The 17,808-nt window shown below is 36.5% G+C and overlaps 2 protein-coding genes across 2 annotated transcripts in view; one reads left to right on the plus strand and one right to left on the minus strand.

Moving 5' to 3' along the window:
- On the minus strand, positions 1-9,265 carry LOC121367812 (probable serine racemase). The gene is made up of 9 exons (XM_041492196.1): positions 8,965-9,265; positions 8,501-8,542; positions 7,918-8,084; positions 5,720-5,804; positions 3,695-3,821; positions 3,345-3,395; positions 2,825-2,952; positions 1,677-1,727; positions 1-1,030 (listed from the first exon to the last, which is right to left on the minus strand). The coding sequence occupies exons 1-9, from the start codon at positions 9,148-9,150 to the stop codon at positions 890-892; spliced, it is 978 nt and encodes a 325-aa protein (XP_041348130.1). The 5' UTR covers positions 9,151-9,265; the 3' UTR covers positions 1-889.
- LOC121367811 (coiled-coil domain-containing protein 157-like) overlaps positions 9,249-17,808 on the plus strand; it is a 20,206-nt gene continuing 11,646 nt past the window's right edge. The window contains exons 1-6 of the mRNA XM_041492195.1: positions 9,249-9,296; positions 11,128-11,411; positions 12,454-12,622; positions 13,225-13,972; positions 15,578-15,768; positions 17,355-17,531. Coding sequence (XP_041348129.1) covers positions 11,167-11,411; positions 12,454-12,622; positions 13,225-13,972; positions 15,578-15,768; positions 17,355-17,531 — 1,530 coding nt within the window. The 5' untranslated portion in view covers positions 9,249-9,296; positions 11,128-11,166. The remainder of the gene's footprint in view (positions 9,297-11,127; positions 11,412-12,453; positions 12,623-13,224; positions 13,973-15,577; positions 15,769-17,354; positions 17,532-17,808) is intronic.

The following is a 17,808-nucleotide window of genomic DNA, read 5'->3' on the forward strand; positions in this document are numbered from 1 at the left end:
AAAAAGTGTGGGTGTATCCGATACACCTACACTTTTCCTTAAAATGAAGTGAATACACCTACAGTTTTAACAAAAGAAACCATGGCAACGAGACCGGAAGTGGGGTATAACACATGAGTGACATCAAGTCTTTACCCATCATCATATTCTGTCAATAGAAACAGTGGTAGCAGGATAAAAACATATTAACTATACTGATAAAAACGTTTTAAATGAAATAAAATGATACAAGGTATTCATTTTGTTTTATGTACAAGGCCTCTTAATATTCATAAGAAATGTTTAATTAATGATGCACTCAACACATTTTATTTACGGTTATGGCGTCAGTAATATTCATAGAGAATAACTAATTAATCATGTGGGGATACTGGTTTATTCTTAGAAGGTAAGAATGTGGAATTCCACATGGCTTGCCCAAAGCAATTCCCTATTTGCTCTGAAACTATTATTCCTGTTTATTTCAGTTACTTTGTATGATTACCCAAGTCAAGTGAATGGTTTCACCACATATCTGTGGAAGTGACATCAAAGTGTACATTACGTCACAAGTCCTAATCTGCTAGTATATGTTAATGACTTTGCTTTAATTGGTCATTATAATCAGTCAATAGGAACAGTGGTTGCAGGATAAAAGATATTGTGATAGTGCCCATATTAAAACTGAATCTATTTTTTTTTTAGCAATATCATAGCTAGCCTAAACAAATTAGGGAGATAGGGTAGTAAAATAACCAGGACTTCAATAGATATTGTAATACAAGGATCTTCTTCAGTAGACAGAAAGGGAACTTTTAAATAAAATGGGCACATTTAAAGACATTTTTAGGGAAGACAACTGTTCCAGAATCCCTCCTCCTGCCCCCTCCCCTCCTAGTAATGTTCCTGTTCAGTACCACGGCAGATGATCTATGTCAATATTGCCCCCACACAAAATAACAGCAACATGTTTAAGACTTGGGTCCATCTTCTTCATCTTGTCAGACAAAATGGCTGCCACTGCTGCTCCAGCTGCTGCCTCAATAACCAGCTGAAAGGAAAACATCAGATTTTAGTTTAGTAATGATTCATTTTCATTTAACTTGATTTCTGCACACATGTTCTGTTAAAGTTTAATTATTTGGGCTGTCTATCCAGGTTAATGGTTAGTTTTAGTGATTAGTGCGAGAGAATAATAGTTTCCTTAATTTGTAGTTGTTTTTGCTGAGGTGAGTTACAAAAACAAAAACACAAAAAAACAAATCTACAAGAGGATGAGTCAAACTTGATCTGTTAGTCTACATAACAAAGCTATACATAAAATGTAAGCTCAATATCTTGAAAAAAATTGTGAAAAACCATCTATGATGTTTGTAGTAGTTCAAGGGCAATAACTCTGTTAAATGGCAAATGGCCCAGAAACTCAAACTTGATTTGTAACTCTACACGATAAAGCTACACAGAAAACTGTAGCTCAGTACATTGTGACATTGTTTAAAAAAAAGTCTGGAAAACCATATGCAGGATTCCTAGCAATAGGAATATTTTACACTTATAAGATGTAAAACATTCTTTAAACAGTGAATATATACACATCATGTACAAAATGGATACATCAGTATTATAAATACAATGGCCACTGATCAAGCCATTAATTGATTTCGAAGACAGTACATTCAGTAAAACTGGATACAAACCTTCATCCTTTGAAAGGCAAACTTCATACCCTCTATCATTTCATCATTGTTCTACAAGAAAAAAAGATGTGTACATTTGGACATAACTTGTAAATAAAACACCTAATTTTTTTATCATAAAGATGTTAAAATGAAAAAAAAATCCATGGCTAATTTTTAAGTACAATGGACTCTGTCTAAACCGGACTCACTTTGTACTGTCGAAATAGTCTGGTTTACATAGAGGACCGGTTTAGACAGAGTTCATCCAGAGTTATGGTTCTTGAATGATCGACAACTCGCGATCAACAACGACATTTGAACCCATGGATGATTGGGAGACACAGTCATACAAGCCAGACGTGCAATCGATTATTTCACAGACAAAAAATATACCTAAAGGGACATTCCTGAGTTTGCTGCAATTTTTAATATGTTGTCCACTAACAGAGACTTTTTAACAATTGTAATTACATATCAAATGTATTTTTCTGCATAAAATATTAATGGCTGCATATTAAACATGTTTCTGGTCGTTTTAATATTTGTACTAGGTTAAATTTCATTTTATTTCCTAAAACATTATTTATTCATACGTACCAAATTATTTGAATACAAAATCCAGATCTAACGGCCTACCACAATAAGAGTAAACTTCACACGAGTGCGATTACTTGGCAATTGACGATCATTGTTCAACTAATTAAGCATCCCGTCGTTCAGTCAAACCCCAATCCAGTGTAGACAGAGGTAATTAATGCATGAACGGTTCTTTCGTTCTTGATTTTTGATCTGGAGTCCGGAGAAGACAGAGTACGGATTAGACAGAGATTTATACCTAAGAGATAAACGGTAGCTGGACGGGGCTTTAGAAATGGACCGGTTTATGCAGAGATCCGGATTACATGTATATCATTAAAGTAATATAAAAATTCCTAACCTGATGCATTTTTATATTAAAGGAACCACATGGACAAGAAAAATTAAAAAGAAATCAGCAAACAAAGATAAAGTAAATAAATTATCATGTCTGTACAACTTGAAAACCAGATAAACATATTCATTCCCTAAATTACAATGGTACTTATTTTAAATAAAACATTTTGTGAGTTTTAGGTTTAATTTGACTTGAAACTGTCATACCATCAATACTTTATTTACAAACTAACCAATGAAAAGACTTCTTTCTCTACAAGCTGTGTTAATATTGGAAAAGTCAATTGTCCAGGTTGTTCCAGACGGATTCCATCAGCTATGGTGTCCAGGTATTTGGGAGGATCTGACCATAATCTTTTTCCTATAAAATAAAACAAATCCCCAAACAGATCTTTAAAGTTTCCATAAATAACAATAATAATTATATATACAACAAAAACAATGGTCTGATGTATTTTGGTCCAAAGATTCCAACAGCAAAATGGTGGGTAGACTTTTAAAAATTCCTATATATAATGAAAATATTTTTAAATTATGGTTAAAAAAACAGGCGAGTTAAGTATGTTAGATGATGGCAAACTATTTTTATTTTTTTTCGAAGATAAGTAACATTGGAATTCTACATATCTGACTTTATGTGTTGTATTATTAATCTGAAGAACATATTAAGTTACTATATATGAACAACCAGAAACATACATTTTGGAGACTGCAAAACACAAATCATTACTAAATAAAATACACCACACTAACCTTCTCGTAGACATTTTTCCATGTGTTTTCCTTCAGGTTCCACAAGAAAAACTAAAACAAACAATAGAAATTAAGAGTATACATCTTTAATGTCAATATTGTTTGAGAAATGTGTTTTCATTATAAAGTTGTATAAAGCATTATAAAGCTTTAAAAACTTTGGAAGCCAGTTCTGATTTGTTTACAAATAAATATTTAAAAATATAATTCTAGTTTTTTCATAATAAAAATATGTGATGCTTAATATGCACATGGCAGTCTTGTAAGTAGCGTTGAACTCTTCTAACAAAATACTGATTGAAAATAAATACAAATAGTAACACAAATCCATATTAAAGATATAAACCCACTTTTAATGTTTGGTTTGATAGCTTTTGCAGCAATGGCAATCCCTGAAGATAATCCACCTCCACTGACAGAAACCAAAATGGCGTCAAGGTCCGGAACTTGGTCTAGGAGTTCCAGTGCAACAGTTCCCTGGGAAACAAGTGCAGCAAGATATTAGACAGAGCAAAAATAAATTATTTTAAACCTGCAATAACTATCACTATGTATTTTGTGTTATTTGTAGATTTTTAGAACTGCCAAACAATCATAATCTAGGATTCAAAGGTGATCTTTACAGACATGTGTAGCTGGATAGAAAGAACACAGTCTCCATAGACATCTTTTTTATATAAAAATGTATAAACAGAGTATTCTATATGGAAACATCACATTATCACATTATGGTTAGTTTGTCTTTATGATGCACTTTAATCACTTCCAATTTTATAAAAGTGTGGTTCACATGTTCTCTGCAAACATCATTACAAGAGTCAGTGGACCACTTAAGTATACTGTTAACTAAGTTTATATATACTCTTCAAAAAAAGAAACGCAAAAGGGTACAAATGGGTTATAACTCCGATTTTATGTTTCCTACCGGTTCATGCTTTGTGAATATAAGGTCATTGCATGTCCCAAACACATTCCCACGGTTACATTCGATAAAACGCAGCTACTGTAAAATAAAGTTTCAAAATGTGAATATTCGCAAAAACGCAGCCACGTGCAAACCATGTCACCACTGCACGTGCGTTGTCTGCACGTGCAACATGAACACCGACAGTATAAAAGTGCAGGGTGTTCGCTTGCCTGGCCTCTGTATCTGGCCGACAGTTGACAATCCAGGACATGCCACGTCTCAGTGAACCGCAGAGAAACAATGCCATCGGCCGACTAGACGCAGACGAATCCAGAACGGCCGTTGCCAGGGCATTCCATGTGTCCCCAAGCACCATCTCCAGACTGTGGGACCGTTACCAGCAACATGGATCAACACGTGACCTCCCTAGATCCGGTCGACCACGGGTCACTACCCCCGGGCAGGACCGCTACATCCGGGTACGCCACCTTCGGGAACGATTGACTACTGCCACCTCCACAGCCGCAGCAATACCAGGTTTGCGCAGGATATCCGACCAGACCGTACGGAACCGCCTACGTGAGGTAGGAATTCGTGCCAGACGTCCAGTTCGAGGTGTCATCTTAACACCACAACACCGTCGACTCCGACTGCAGTGGTGCCAGATTCATCGACAATGGCCTCAACTGCGATGGAGACAGGTGTGGTTCAGTGACGAGTCCCGATTTCTGCTCCGACGTCATGATGGAAGATGTCGCGTGTATAGGCGTCGTGGTGAACGTTATGCGGCAAACTGCGTGCAGGAAGTGGACAGATTCGGCGGGGGTAGTGTCATGGTGTGGGCAGCCATCTCACACACTGGCAGAACTGACCTGGTCCACGTGCAGGGCAACCTGAATGCACAGGGCTACATTGACCAGATCCTCCGGCCACACATCGTTCCAGTTATGGCCAACGCCAACGCAGTGTTCCAACATGACAACGCCAGGCCTAACACAGCACGTCTCACAACGGCTTTCCTACAGAACAACAACATTAATGTCCTTCCTTGGCCATCGATATCACCGGATTTGAACCCAATTGAGCATCTATGGGACGAGTTGGACCGACGCCTCCGACAGCGACAACCACAGCCCAAGACCCTGCCCGAGCTGGCAGCAGCCTTGCAGGCCGAGTGGGCCACCATCCCCCGGGACGTCATCCGTACTCTGGTTGCTTCAATGGGCAGGCGGTGCCAGGCAGTTGTCAACACACGCGGAGGCCACACCCGGTATTGACTCCAGATGACCTTGACCTTGGTGGTGTGTCCTATCACTTACTCACAATGGACTAGAATGAATTGTGAACAATCCTGCACCTGCAACATTTGGTAATTATCGGACTCACCATTCAATAATTAAATCAATTCTCCAAATGTTACGACAATGTGGTTTTGCGTTTCTTCTTTTGAAGAGTATATTTCACTAACCTGCCCTGCAATAACATCTTCATGGTCATAGGGTGGAATTATGACATAGCCTTTCTCTGTAGATATTTTGTCACATACTACATTTCTGAAAAAGAAAATAACTGTAATGTAGTGGAACTAGAAGTGGAAAAAGATTCTTGACAAAAGTCTAACTAACTAACTTCTAAGAACACAGGACACAAAGCCCATGTGGGCCTCTAAGATTTTTGTGTCATCACAGGATCGATAGCCCTTGATGGACTCAGATTTTCCACAGACCTAACTAGTACCCACAAATGGTAGATCAAAGACCATGGTATGTACTGTCCTGTTTATAGGAAAATGCATATAAAAGATATATTTGTCTCTCAACCAGTGTTGAAATAATCTTATGTGAAAATATGCTTCCATTTGAGCATTTTACTTCTCAGTCGTACACACTGTTTAGTGCAGAAGTAAACGACCAGAAAACAGTTTTCAGTTGTTTCCATTAGCGGTAAAAATTATAATTTCATATACATGTACTTACCATTTGTGATACCCAATAGCCGATGTGTATTTTTGTGCTGGACTATCGTTAAATATTCATTCATTCATTCCATTAGTGGTAACTTCATCATTCATGATGACCTGACTCCAAATACAGGAATCCCATTGGCTGAACAAAAAACTATGCTGAGTAAATCACACAGAATTTTTATTTTAAGCATTTCATTCTGAGGTGGCAGTACATGTATTTTTAGCACCAAGCTATACTGAAAACCTTAAAATTATAACTCTGTTGCAGCAAACAAAGCCTATGGGCCAGTTTCTCGTGCTGGGTTTATCAGAGGGTTATGGAAACCCCAGGTTAACCTCGGATTAACCCATGGGTTATTTACATTGCACATTTCATGTGCCCGGGTTTCAATAACATCAGGCTAACACTAGGTTACAATTGCACTGCGCAATAAACCTGCTATCAAGCTGTTTTTTCTCTGGGTTTTCTGCTTGAGATGGAACCATTTTGGCACGGTAATCGTTTTTTACGCCAATATCAGCGGGCCAGCGGCGTGAACGTATTTTCAGGGACCGTTTGGAACCATTAGACATGTATGATGATGTTGAATTTCTAAAACGGTATCGGCTAACGCGACCAACGGCTTTACATTTAATCGATCTCGTAAGTGGACATCTCAAATAATACGATACGATATTAATTAATACTTATTATAATAGTTTAACATACGGTAAATTTGCAGACTCCTCTGTATGTAGGGCGCTGTCATCATCAAATGGATTAACCATTTCCACAAATTCACCAGGAATCATGCCTTGAATTGTATAGCTCATGTCGTCAATGTCAGCCACAGGTGATCCACTGCCAGTCCCTTTCTGATGTTTCTTCAGCTGGGATACATCTTTTTGGGCTTTGCACTTCAAACATTTCCAAAGTTCTTTCAGTTGTCCCAGGTCTCATTTTACGGAAGACTGACTATTGGATTTTTTAAGTATTTCATGCCGTACATTTTGTTTCACTAAATGTGTTTTCATATCACTTTTTTAACTTTCAATTATTTTAATATTTGCATTAATCAGATCTATCAATAGACGTTTGTCATCTTCACTGAAGTTTTCTCTTTTTTTTACCTCTAGTTTCAGCCATTGTGAAGATGTAACATGCATGTAGTGGATACGATGGTTTATATACCTTCCAAGCGAACATAGTGCAGAAGTGGGGGCCACCCCTTTCCATGGTTCTTGTATTAGGAAGGTTGGAAATGTCGCATTTGGACACCTGAACATTAAAAATAATTATGTGGGGGTGGGGGACATGTCCCCGAAATTCTTAACAATTTCGGCCCTTTGGGGGACTAAAATTTTCACCACCACCCCGGGCAATTGCACTGACAGTGACTCCCACTTTCAAATGCACTCCGCGAACTCTTCAGACAACCCATGCAAAACCTGTGGTTTTCGTAACACGTCTATAACCCAAGCATGTGAAAAGCCACCAGTCCACAGCTACAGGCTAAGGTTTTCGGCGTGTTATGTAGCCCCGGATTAACCTAAGATTATACGATAACCTGGTGTTACTTAGCACAAGCATGAGAAACTGGCCCTATGTGTTTAATGTGGCACTAAAATGAGGTAACAGACCTTTAAATACCATAGTTTAAAATAAGATGAGATGAAAGTAGACAAATATTCCTCTCTATTTTTATAATACCAAATATTACCTATCTGTGGGCAGAGATCCACATTCAGCCAGTTCTGCTCCATAGCCTCGTATTGCCGTTTTCTTCACCTCAGGAGCGTACTCTGGAACAACAACAGAACATGGGAAGCCAGCCACACTTGTGGCCCAGGCAACTGCCTGACCATGATTTCCACTACTGTGAGTTACCTGAAGACAAATAGAATGAAAAATTTGTTTAACAATGCATCAGCAAACCAGTTCTTTGGTGTCTAACACATGGTCATTTTGTCACCTAAAGACAAAGAAAATTATTAAAGAAAAGAACTATACACTCTCAACATTTAACAGTAGCATTTGTGGAAAAAAAACCCACTCAATGGATATCATTGGGGGGTTTTCCTATTCCAATCAGGGCTTCATAACAGCCGATATATCAAGTCATGGGATGTACAATCCTGTCTGTGGGAAAGGGCATATAAAAGAACCATTGTTTCTGATAACGTGTCATAATTATCATCTTGCCCCCAAACACTGATTAATCAATATGTTGGACTGTTGTCAAATTCAAATACCGGTACCTTATTAGAACTTGTATCATATAACAAAAGTAAAATTGAGCATACCACACCAGAAACATTTGGATTTTTTTCTTTCAATGCAAGTATCTGAAAAATAAAGCAAGACAAAAAGTATAACATCAGTTACAACACCAAACAATTCCTGTCAAACTTAAGAATTAGTTTTTTCTAAATTCACATGTAGGTCTATTACAATCACAATTTAATCACATTAAATATATACTACAAATGTGATGTACAGTGACAGACATAGTGAGTTTATATCAGTATTAACCCATTAAAAATAAGGAATGCTGATTTGTTTAAATTGTAATCTATAATAGCATAAAAGTTGGAATAAAATTAAAATTAAATGTGCAATTTCTGTGAAGTAGGTCTACAGGGTTTGTGTCTTGCACCTCAGATTAAATTATCTGTATCACCCTATAATAATAATTACTGTAGTCACACTTACATATCAATATTTAAATTTTGTTTAAAAGATCATGAATATAAATAATATAGCCTACTGCATTGAGGGCCCCTCTGACTTTGAATGATCCAGTTTTCTGAAGGTTTTCAGCTTTGAAAAAACATTTTCTGCCAGTCATTTTATCAGCAGCCGAACTAGTAAAAACGGGTGTCTTATGAACATATTTAGATATTCTGTTGTAAGCATTTTTTATTTTTTTAATGTTAACAAGTTCTGATGACATGACAAACTAAATTGACAATAGCAGTCAGCAGACCATTTCTTCCCAATAGAGGCAGAGTTATTTCCCTTAATGGAACTCCCGTATCACTGGAAACCTGTAAACAACATGGATGCCAGAGAATGTTTTCTCTTTTAATTTGTGTACATGTGAGTTACCAGAATGAATTTACTTAGTGTGTTTTTTGTATAAATACTTGTATTTTAGTCTATTAACTGTATAAGCGTTTTCTTGACCGGCGATGTTGTTTGCTAGTCTCAAGATGAATAGATCTGACTTTGTCACGGTTAATATGAATCGGGGGAATGGGAGATTAAACAATGTTGACATGCTTACATTATTTTAAATTAAACTACTGTCGATGAAAACATTCTAACTGTTTGTAGAATTCATCCTGGAAACTGACATACTAACTTGTAAACACTAATTCCAATAAGGCAGTTGAGAAATTTTTTTAATGTTACCCAGTGTAATTTAAAATTTAGAAAATGGCCTAATTATTTCATATTTGTCAGTCACTTAGAAAGGAAAAGTGTCAGTGGGATAAAGTGAGGCTTCTCTGTTTGCAAAAAGCAAGCAGTCGTTTGCTCTACTGATAATAATTCCAGACAACATATACAGAGCAATTCCACACATCTAAACAAGCACAGGCCTCTGGACATTGTGAGAATAATTGTTTCATTAGTATGCTGATCATGCAAATCTAATTCTGCGTAACTTTTGTTTGTTTGTTCATATATTAAATTAAGGATGTCATTTATACAGGCATCGAAATAAGCATTGTGTCTGGTAACCCATTTACACGTTACCACAAAATATAGCCTGGTAAACTACAGGTTACCATAATTATATAGACTGTTTTCCTGTACTTCTATGTTTAAATTAAATGGTCCTGCAAACTACTCGGCACACATCTAGTTGATGCTGCTAAAACGCGGACGTTCTGAAATTGTATCGGAAGTGCATTGCCTGATTTACGTTCGGAAATGAAACTATTGTTTGTTGAAATTTTTGTCGAGAACAAAACACCGTTCACGACTTTTCTTACATGTGGTAACCTCCCGGTAACCTAAATGACCGTTCTCGACTTATTTCGATGCCTGTTTATATGCAGTGTTCAAAATAAGCACATGTCCGTTTGTCCTGACAGATGATAATCTGCTGGGACAAGCAAAATGTACCTCAATGGTTGTCCACTAGACAAGTAAAAATGTGTGATACTATTTCATTTTGAGCAATCAAAAACATTATCCTTGCACTTGAATAAAACAAATCAACTTATTTGGACAAGTGAAATTATTGGTGGATAAGTAAATATATAGATGTACTTGTCCGGTGGACTAGTGAAAAATTCTGCTTATTTCTATCACTGATATGGACATAACAAATTACACAAAAAAGAAATGGGTTACCATAATTTGGTTTTGTGTAACAAAAGAAATGGGTTATATAAATGTTCAATTCTCAGAGCCCTGAAGCAGCATAATAACAAATACTATTATTACATCTAAGTTGATAAAAGGTGAGTGTAGAAATACATTCCATCTTTGAGTGAGTATAAGTGAAGTGCTAACAACTGCTCGCCTGTCATGGAGAGATCTGAAAATAACTAATTAGTTCCACGTAGCGATCTTAGCGCTAAGATCACCGTAATAGCATAAGGTAGTTATGCACCTACGGCAATCCTTAGTGTTAAGATAGTGCAACAAGGCCATGGACCTTTTCCATGTTTTTAAGAATCTGGTTGGGCAAAAACTGGCAGAGATTGGCTACTAGCAAATTGATATTATTAATCTTCGCAAGTTAAAAAGTTAAAAGTCATATTGTTTTTGAGATTACTCTTAAACATATAGGGAATCTATTTGTATATTAATATTTGCCCCATATACATGTACATATATACCACTGACTATAATGATTTCACTTGTGCTTGCTATTATTTATGGATTTTACTTTTAATGTTATTTCTGCATAATTCAGGTAACTGATTAACAAACAGAGAATACTAGTCGCACTATCATGGCATATATGTTGGGAAGTGAGACGTGTATGGAGAGCCTGCAGAATGACATCAAGGACTTGCAGTGGGCCATCACCGACGTCTGCTCACACACTGGTCCGCTCCAGTGTCCCTCGTGGAAGTTCCCTGATAAAACATCGGACCAACTTGACATCGAGGAACTTCTGGAGATGTACAGTTTTTCTCAGGATGAAGAAGAGTGTCAGGTTGCTCACATTGCCTTGTATGATCTAGTCATTGACAGGTTAGTCTCTGTACCTTTTTATTTCGTTGTATGGTTCTGTTAATTATATATAATCTGGGCCTGTATGTAAGATTTCTTCTGGAGGTTAGTGGAATCAGAAAATGGACCAAAGTTAAAGTTTGTTTTGTTTAACGACACCACTAGAGCACATTGATTTGTTAATCATTGGCTTTAGGATGTCAAACATTTGGTAGTTTGACATATAGTCTTAGAGAGGAAACCCACTAAATGTTTTCATTAGTAGCAAGGGATCTTTTATATGTACCATCTCACAGTCAGGATAGCACACACCAGTTCTTTACTACTTGTCGTTACCTTCGTACATAAAACACAACAACAACTAATTGACATACTTTGCAGTGCTAAAGCTTGTGACAACTGAACATTATTTCACTCTGGACATAACTTTCATAATAATTGGCAACTTGTTTATTATCCTCTGTGCATGATATGAAATGGTGGAAAGTTTAATATCCTATTTATTACCCATAATCGCTTTCAATTTATATAGTTACTGAAGTCATTTGATTAAAAATTCCAGTACGGTTGTAGTGTGCCAATCATATGATGTCATCATGTGACATCAGGGTTTTATTTCTCAAATTTGACTTGACACCCATGGCTTTGACTTTGGGAATTTTAAGCATTGCTTTACAAAATTTGGGGAATTTTCAGTTTCATTTAAAAAAACATCTTGTTAGAATCAAAAAGACTAATACTATACAAATACTTGTATTCATTCAAATTAATATCTCTCTTATGTATTGTTTTCAAAATATGCCTTTATATAATAAAAAATGAGAATTATTTACATTGATTGGGAATTTTTTACTCCAATGTTGGGAATAAAAAATGACATAGTTTTTAAGGAATGGTGGGGAATGATGCCGATTACTGGAGTCTAGGAACATAGGTGATAAAACCATGGACATCGAAGTCCCACTTGACGTTCTAGTTGGATGTAACATTTTGATATAAACCGAGCTGTGTTTAACCATATGGGTAATACTAGTGCAACCAATCTTCACTTTCTTTATGTCAGGATGGTGTTCCTTATTCATGCCTTTGCCAAGTACACAGAACAGCTGCTCACTCCAAAAGTGGGTAGAGACAACTCTGTCATGACCAATAGTTCGGTGGGCCTAGTTGTGAAGAAATACTGGAATCGACTAAATGAGCTGCACACTACATTTCAGCAGGAAAAATCTGAGGTATTACTGTCATAACCAGATTTTTTTTTTTATCTAACAACATTAATGTAACGGCTGACTAATCAAGGTACATGGCTCATCTAATGCAGTAAATGATCATTCACAATAGATCACATACTGTTAGATGTTTTTCTGAATGTTGAATTTTATTACTTTTTATATTCTAGAATTTGATATAATTTGTAATATTTGAACATTTATTTGTTTACATTTTATTTTGTATTTTGCCAACCACAAGAGTTTAGTTTACTAATTATAATTCCTTTATGCATCCTGATCACAGCTTCGACATCTTTTGAATATTAAAAAAATATAAATAGAATAATTTGTCTGTTTAACATATAAATTTAGTTTTTGTAAAATTTTAAGTTTTTCCAATGCAGAATGATTTTTAAATCTTTCATTACTTTTTAAATTATTGTGAGCACACTAGTTATATGATTTAGTTATTTTCTGTATAATCTTATACACATTATTACAAATGTTTAGTATGAAAACACTGACAGAAGTTGAGTGATATTACTACTATTGATACTCATTCCACTACTATTACTAAATGAACAAATATTTGATAGACCTGGCTGATTATAATATCATTTCAGAACAGGAGTAAAACTAGAAAGATAGCTGACCTGGAGAAAATGGTTGAGAAATTATCTGAAGAGGTGAAGCAGTATCGTAACCATGCACCAGTAATGAAACCCAGTCTGATGGGAGTTATTCCTCTAAATGATGCCGATTTGGCCAGGTTAAATGCAGGTTGTCTCACTGTAAGTGATGCCGATATTTCCCGTGATGAATACAACAAATCCAGTCAGACGTACGAGACTGCATTTCTCCCATGTGAATCATGCGGAGTTGTCCAAAAGGGTTTGAGAGAGGCTGGCAAAACCATTATAGAAGTGTGTCAGAGTCAGTCTCTACCAACTTCTCTGAAACGGTTTTACGTTCAGACTGCCGATCTCACGTGGCTGAGTTATAACGATGTCAGGCGATGGGTGGCAGAACAGAACAAAGACATCTTACGGATACACAAACACTTGGAGCAGACCGTTGCAACCATCAAGCCCCTGGAGGCAGAGGTGGAGTCGTGTGAAAAACAGATCAAGCAACTGGAGAAGAAGTTTTCAAAGTGTGAAAAGGATCTGTTGCAGGAGCGTGAGACTCAGAGTGCGGTTAGGAAACAGTTCGATATGAAGTCTAAAGAACAAGAGAAAAAGTTTACGGAAGATCTGGCTCTGGTGACTCGTGAAAAATCTCAGTTAGAGGTGACCAGAAAAGATTTGGAACGGTCAGTGGAGGGATTGAAGGAGGAGTTAGTATCACAGCATGAAACACTGAGAGAACTAGGTAGGTTGGTCTTCATTAGCAAGGGTGCAGAAATGGAAAATGTGCACATCCCCACCCCCACCCATCCACCCCCCCCCCCCCCCCCACCCAAAATTAAATACTGTCAGTCAGAAAAAGACCGATAGCCCTCAGACTGGTAGTTGAATTTTTTAATTTGTTCGTCATAATTTTGACCGATTTCATGAGTGGGTGAGTATTTTCTGCATCCCTGATTAGTAAGAGGAAGGTGGAGATTTTCAATAGCTATTGCTGCTGCCACTATTCAGCATGACAGCTGTACACCTCACTGCAATCAGCAAATACAGCTGCCTGCTTTTCTCAAACATCCTCCTCCTGTCAGCAATAATGATCACCCTGCATAACATTAGGAGACCGTCTAAAAATAATCATGATATAATATTGACTGTAAATGAGATTAATATTACGATATGTTTTTATCGTAAATGCACCTTAAAGGTGCTATGTCAAAGTTGAAACTACAATATTTCCACATTTATGTGTTATAAATAACTACAAATTAATCTTTCCATAATTAACTCTAGAATAATAATTTTTAAAACTCTTGCACAGGATAACAAGAGGGATTTCCTGAATAATTTGTGGCTAAAATTAAAGAGAGCATGACCACCATCTTTGTTCCTTTTGTCAGTTGACCACAAAGAATTCTGTGTAAACTTAATGCATTGGATGTGTCTGCACAACACAATGATGTAATACAAAAAATTCCATTAGTAAATGGAAATATTTAGTTAATTTTGTTTTAGGCATACATTTTTGGGTATGGCATTATGGAATTGAATATTTACAATGTGTGTGCTGAATGCAACCACAGTCGACAGGGGGTATGGAGGGCCTCCCTCAGAAAGAAAATGGGTTAGGGTTAGGATTAGGGTTTTTAAAAATCATAATTGTGTCAAAAGATTAACTTTAAAAAATAAAATCTGCAAAAATTTGGGTATGGCGCCATACCCGTTTTACCCTCTGGCAGAAACCCTGGAATATAGCTAAAGTTATAATAAACTTTATGTTTCAAAGCAAAAATGTATAAATGTGTTTGGCGGGAACCGCCATTATTGCAACTTTGAAATAGCACCTTTAAGAAAGCATGTTCACAACATAAATATCGCAAACAGCCATTTGTATCTGTAATGCATATCTGCAGTAAAAAATAATGTATGCAAATAAATTTTGTGAAACGTTTGGGTGCAAATGATGTGAAATTTATATACACATACCCCCCCCCCCATTTACAGTATTACTACGTATTGAAAATATTTTTTATTTGATATATTATGCATATTGACCTTCTTATATAACCATCTTTGTCAAGCAGTCAAGAGGCTGTTTTGCTATGCCCCCAAATCATCAAATAATTCAAGAGATCGAAATAAGTCTTGAACAAGTTACCACAAAGTCAAGAATGGTACTTTGTTCTGCTTAAAATCTTATTAAACAATAGTAACACCCCCTTGAATTACTCAAATACAAGATACACATTCAAGTATGCTTAACTGGTTGACTACAATTTAGTACAAGTGGGGATCCAGGAGGTGTGAATATTGCCTTTGCCAGTTTATTTATGAAATACCGGTACTTATTTTGTAGAGACAACAAACAAGGAGTTGAAAGTTGAACTAGAAGAAAAATCTACCACAGTTTTAGAAATAGATAAACTGAGGAGTCATGTCAACAACTTAGAGTCAAAGTTAAAAACTGTTACAGACACCTTGAAACAGTCTTCTATAGATCTCACAAGGGAACAGGCCAAGAACAGAAGTGTTTCAAAGCATGAACAGGTAGGCGTTGTGTATTATAAAATTTATATTGGAATTAATCTTGTGCTTGGGATCTATATATAATAGAGGCTTCGTTCATTTTAAAGGCATCATAATATGACAAAAAATGTAGACCTTGTAGCTTCAGCCAAAGTGAACACATAAGGCATGATAAAAAAAAAAAAAAAAAAAAAAATATATATATATATATATATACTCTTAAAAAAAGTAGGGGAACCTGAAATATTAATGTTAATATCAACTATTAGACCGAACATACGTTTTGACTACAGATATCCTAGTAAAGAACGTTCAGGTCTGTTTATCAACACACCGAAACACAGTCCATAGTTTTCACATGCATCACGCAGTTGCTCTGTACACGTGCGTGGCGTGTCATTCTCGATTTTGACAATTTCCAGGAAGGTTGATTAATCACTGTGGAACATTATTTCTGTCAATCTTTTTCATTCTGTTCATTATACAGTAGTTATTGGGATTTTTAAAGTCATTTTTATTGTTTTAATTTGCGATTTACTGATTAAAAAACGTCAACTTTCAAATTTCACTTCTGACCACAATCGTCCTTCAAGACCTACTGTAATACTAAACTACTGGTTGTAATGTTTGCCCAATTAATTTACTATTATCATATAACCATTCCTCACAGCTAATATACCTTACAATTTTGGCAATTGTAAATTCTTATTAGAGTTCCCCTACTTTTTTTGAAGAGTATATATTAAAAGGAGACCTAAAATTGAATATAAAGAGTGGTCACTGCTTTTAAATGGTAACCAAAATGACTTGTATTTTTTTAAGCAATCCACACATGATTGGAAAAATAATTTAGTGGGTGATTATGACAATTCAAACTAATGTAAATTTTAACTGTGATACCTGAATGCTTATCCTTTTTTTTCCTTTGATGTTTTTTTATTTTGTAGGAGGCTAGTCAAAAAAGCAATTTTAAAATTTGTTAGTAGGCAAATGTTCCCGCCCACACTAGTTATGGATTTAGGTGCTAAGATCACCTTAGGTACATAACTATAAAAGCATTGAAGGTGATCTTAGCACTTTCATTCATTTTCATATCAGCTTATTATCGTGCTGATATCCAATTAAGGTTGAAGCACACTGTCCTGGGCACACCTCAATTATCTGAGCTGTGTGTCCAGGACAGTGGATTAGTTGTTAATTGTTAGTGGTTAGTGAGAGAGAAGTCGGTGTAGTGGCCTTACACCTACCCATTGAGTCGTTAAAACTCACTCTGGGTGGGAGCCAGTACCAGGCTGCAAACCCTGTACCTACCAGCCTTATGTCCGATGGCTTAACCATAAAGCCACCGAAGCTGGTGATATTAGCACTAAGAAGATCACTTGGGCTAAGATCGCTTCGTGGAATGGGGCCCAGGACCATAACTAGTGTGTGTGTGTGTGGGGGGGGGGGGGGGGGGGGGGGGGGGGGGGGGTCATTTGCCTTTTAATTTTTTTTTTTTAAATTGCCTTTTTTTTGACAAGCTGAAAAAGTACCTATATTACTACAGCCTGATTCTTATTGTGGACTGAATATTTCGGTGAGTGGTTAATGTTTGTGTTTATCTCCAGTCTCTCCAGTCGAAGCAGGAGAGTTTGATTAGTCGTATTGACAAACTGGACGAAGAGAACACTGAGCTCCGAGATCAGCTGTTGGGACTTGAAGACGAGAAAGAGGCTGTGGAGGAGTCGCTGAAGTCAACACAGAGTCAAATAACAGAATTGCAGAAAACTATCAAAGAAAATGAGGTGAAAATTTAGTTTCTTACCCATTGGTGAGAATACCATGCATTATTTTTGATAACACATAGTTGTTTACACATGTACGTGTGTTAACAATTTCAAGACTGCACCTAGGTGATGACCAGGTCACCAATGCTATACGTCCAATGGAAAAGCAGCACAGTGGAAATTGATTACACTGTGACATATAGTTAACCTGGCAATCATGTGTCTGTCAGCTACAAGTGCAAAGGGTTGTAAATATCTTTTAGTTGATAAAGATGTTAAAATTTGCTTAAAACCT

Source organism: Gigantopelta aegis, chromosome 3 (assembly GCF_016097555.1).
Source record: "Gigantopelta aegis isolate Gae_Host chromosome 3, Gae_host_genome, whole genome shotgun sequence".
Taxonomy (NCBI): Eukaryota; Metazoa; Mollusca; class Gastropoda; order Neomphalida; family Peltospiridae; genus Gigantopelta; species Gigantopelta aegis.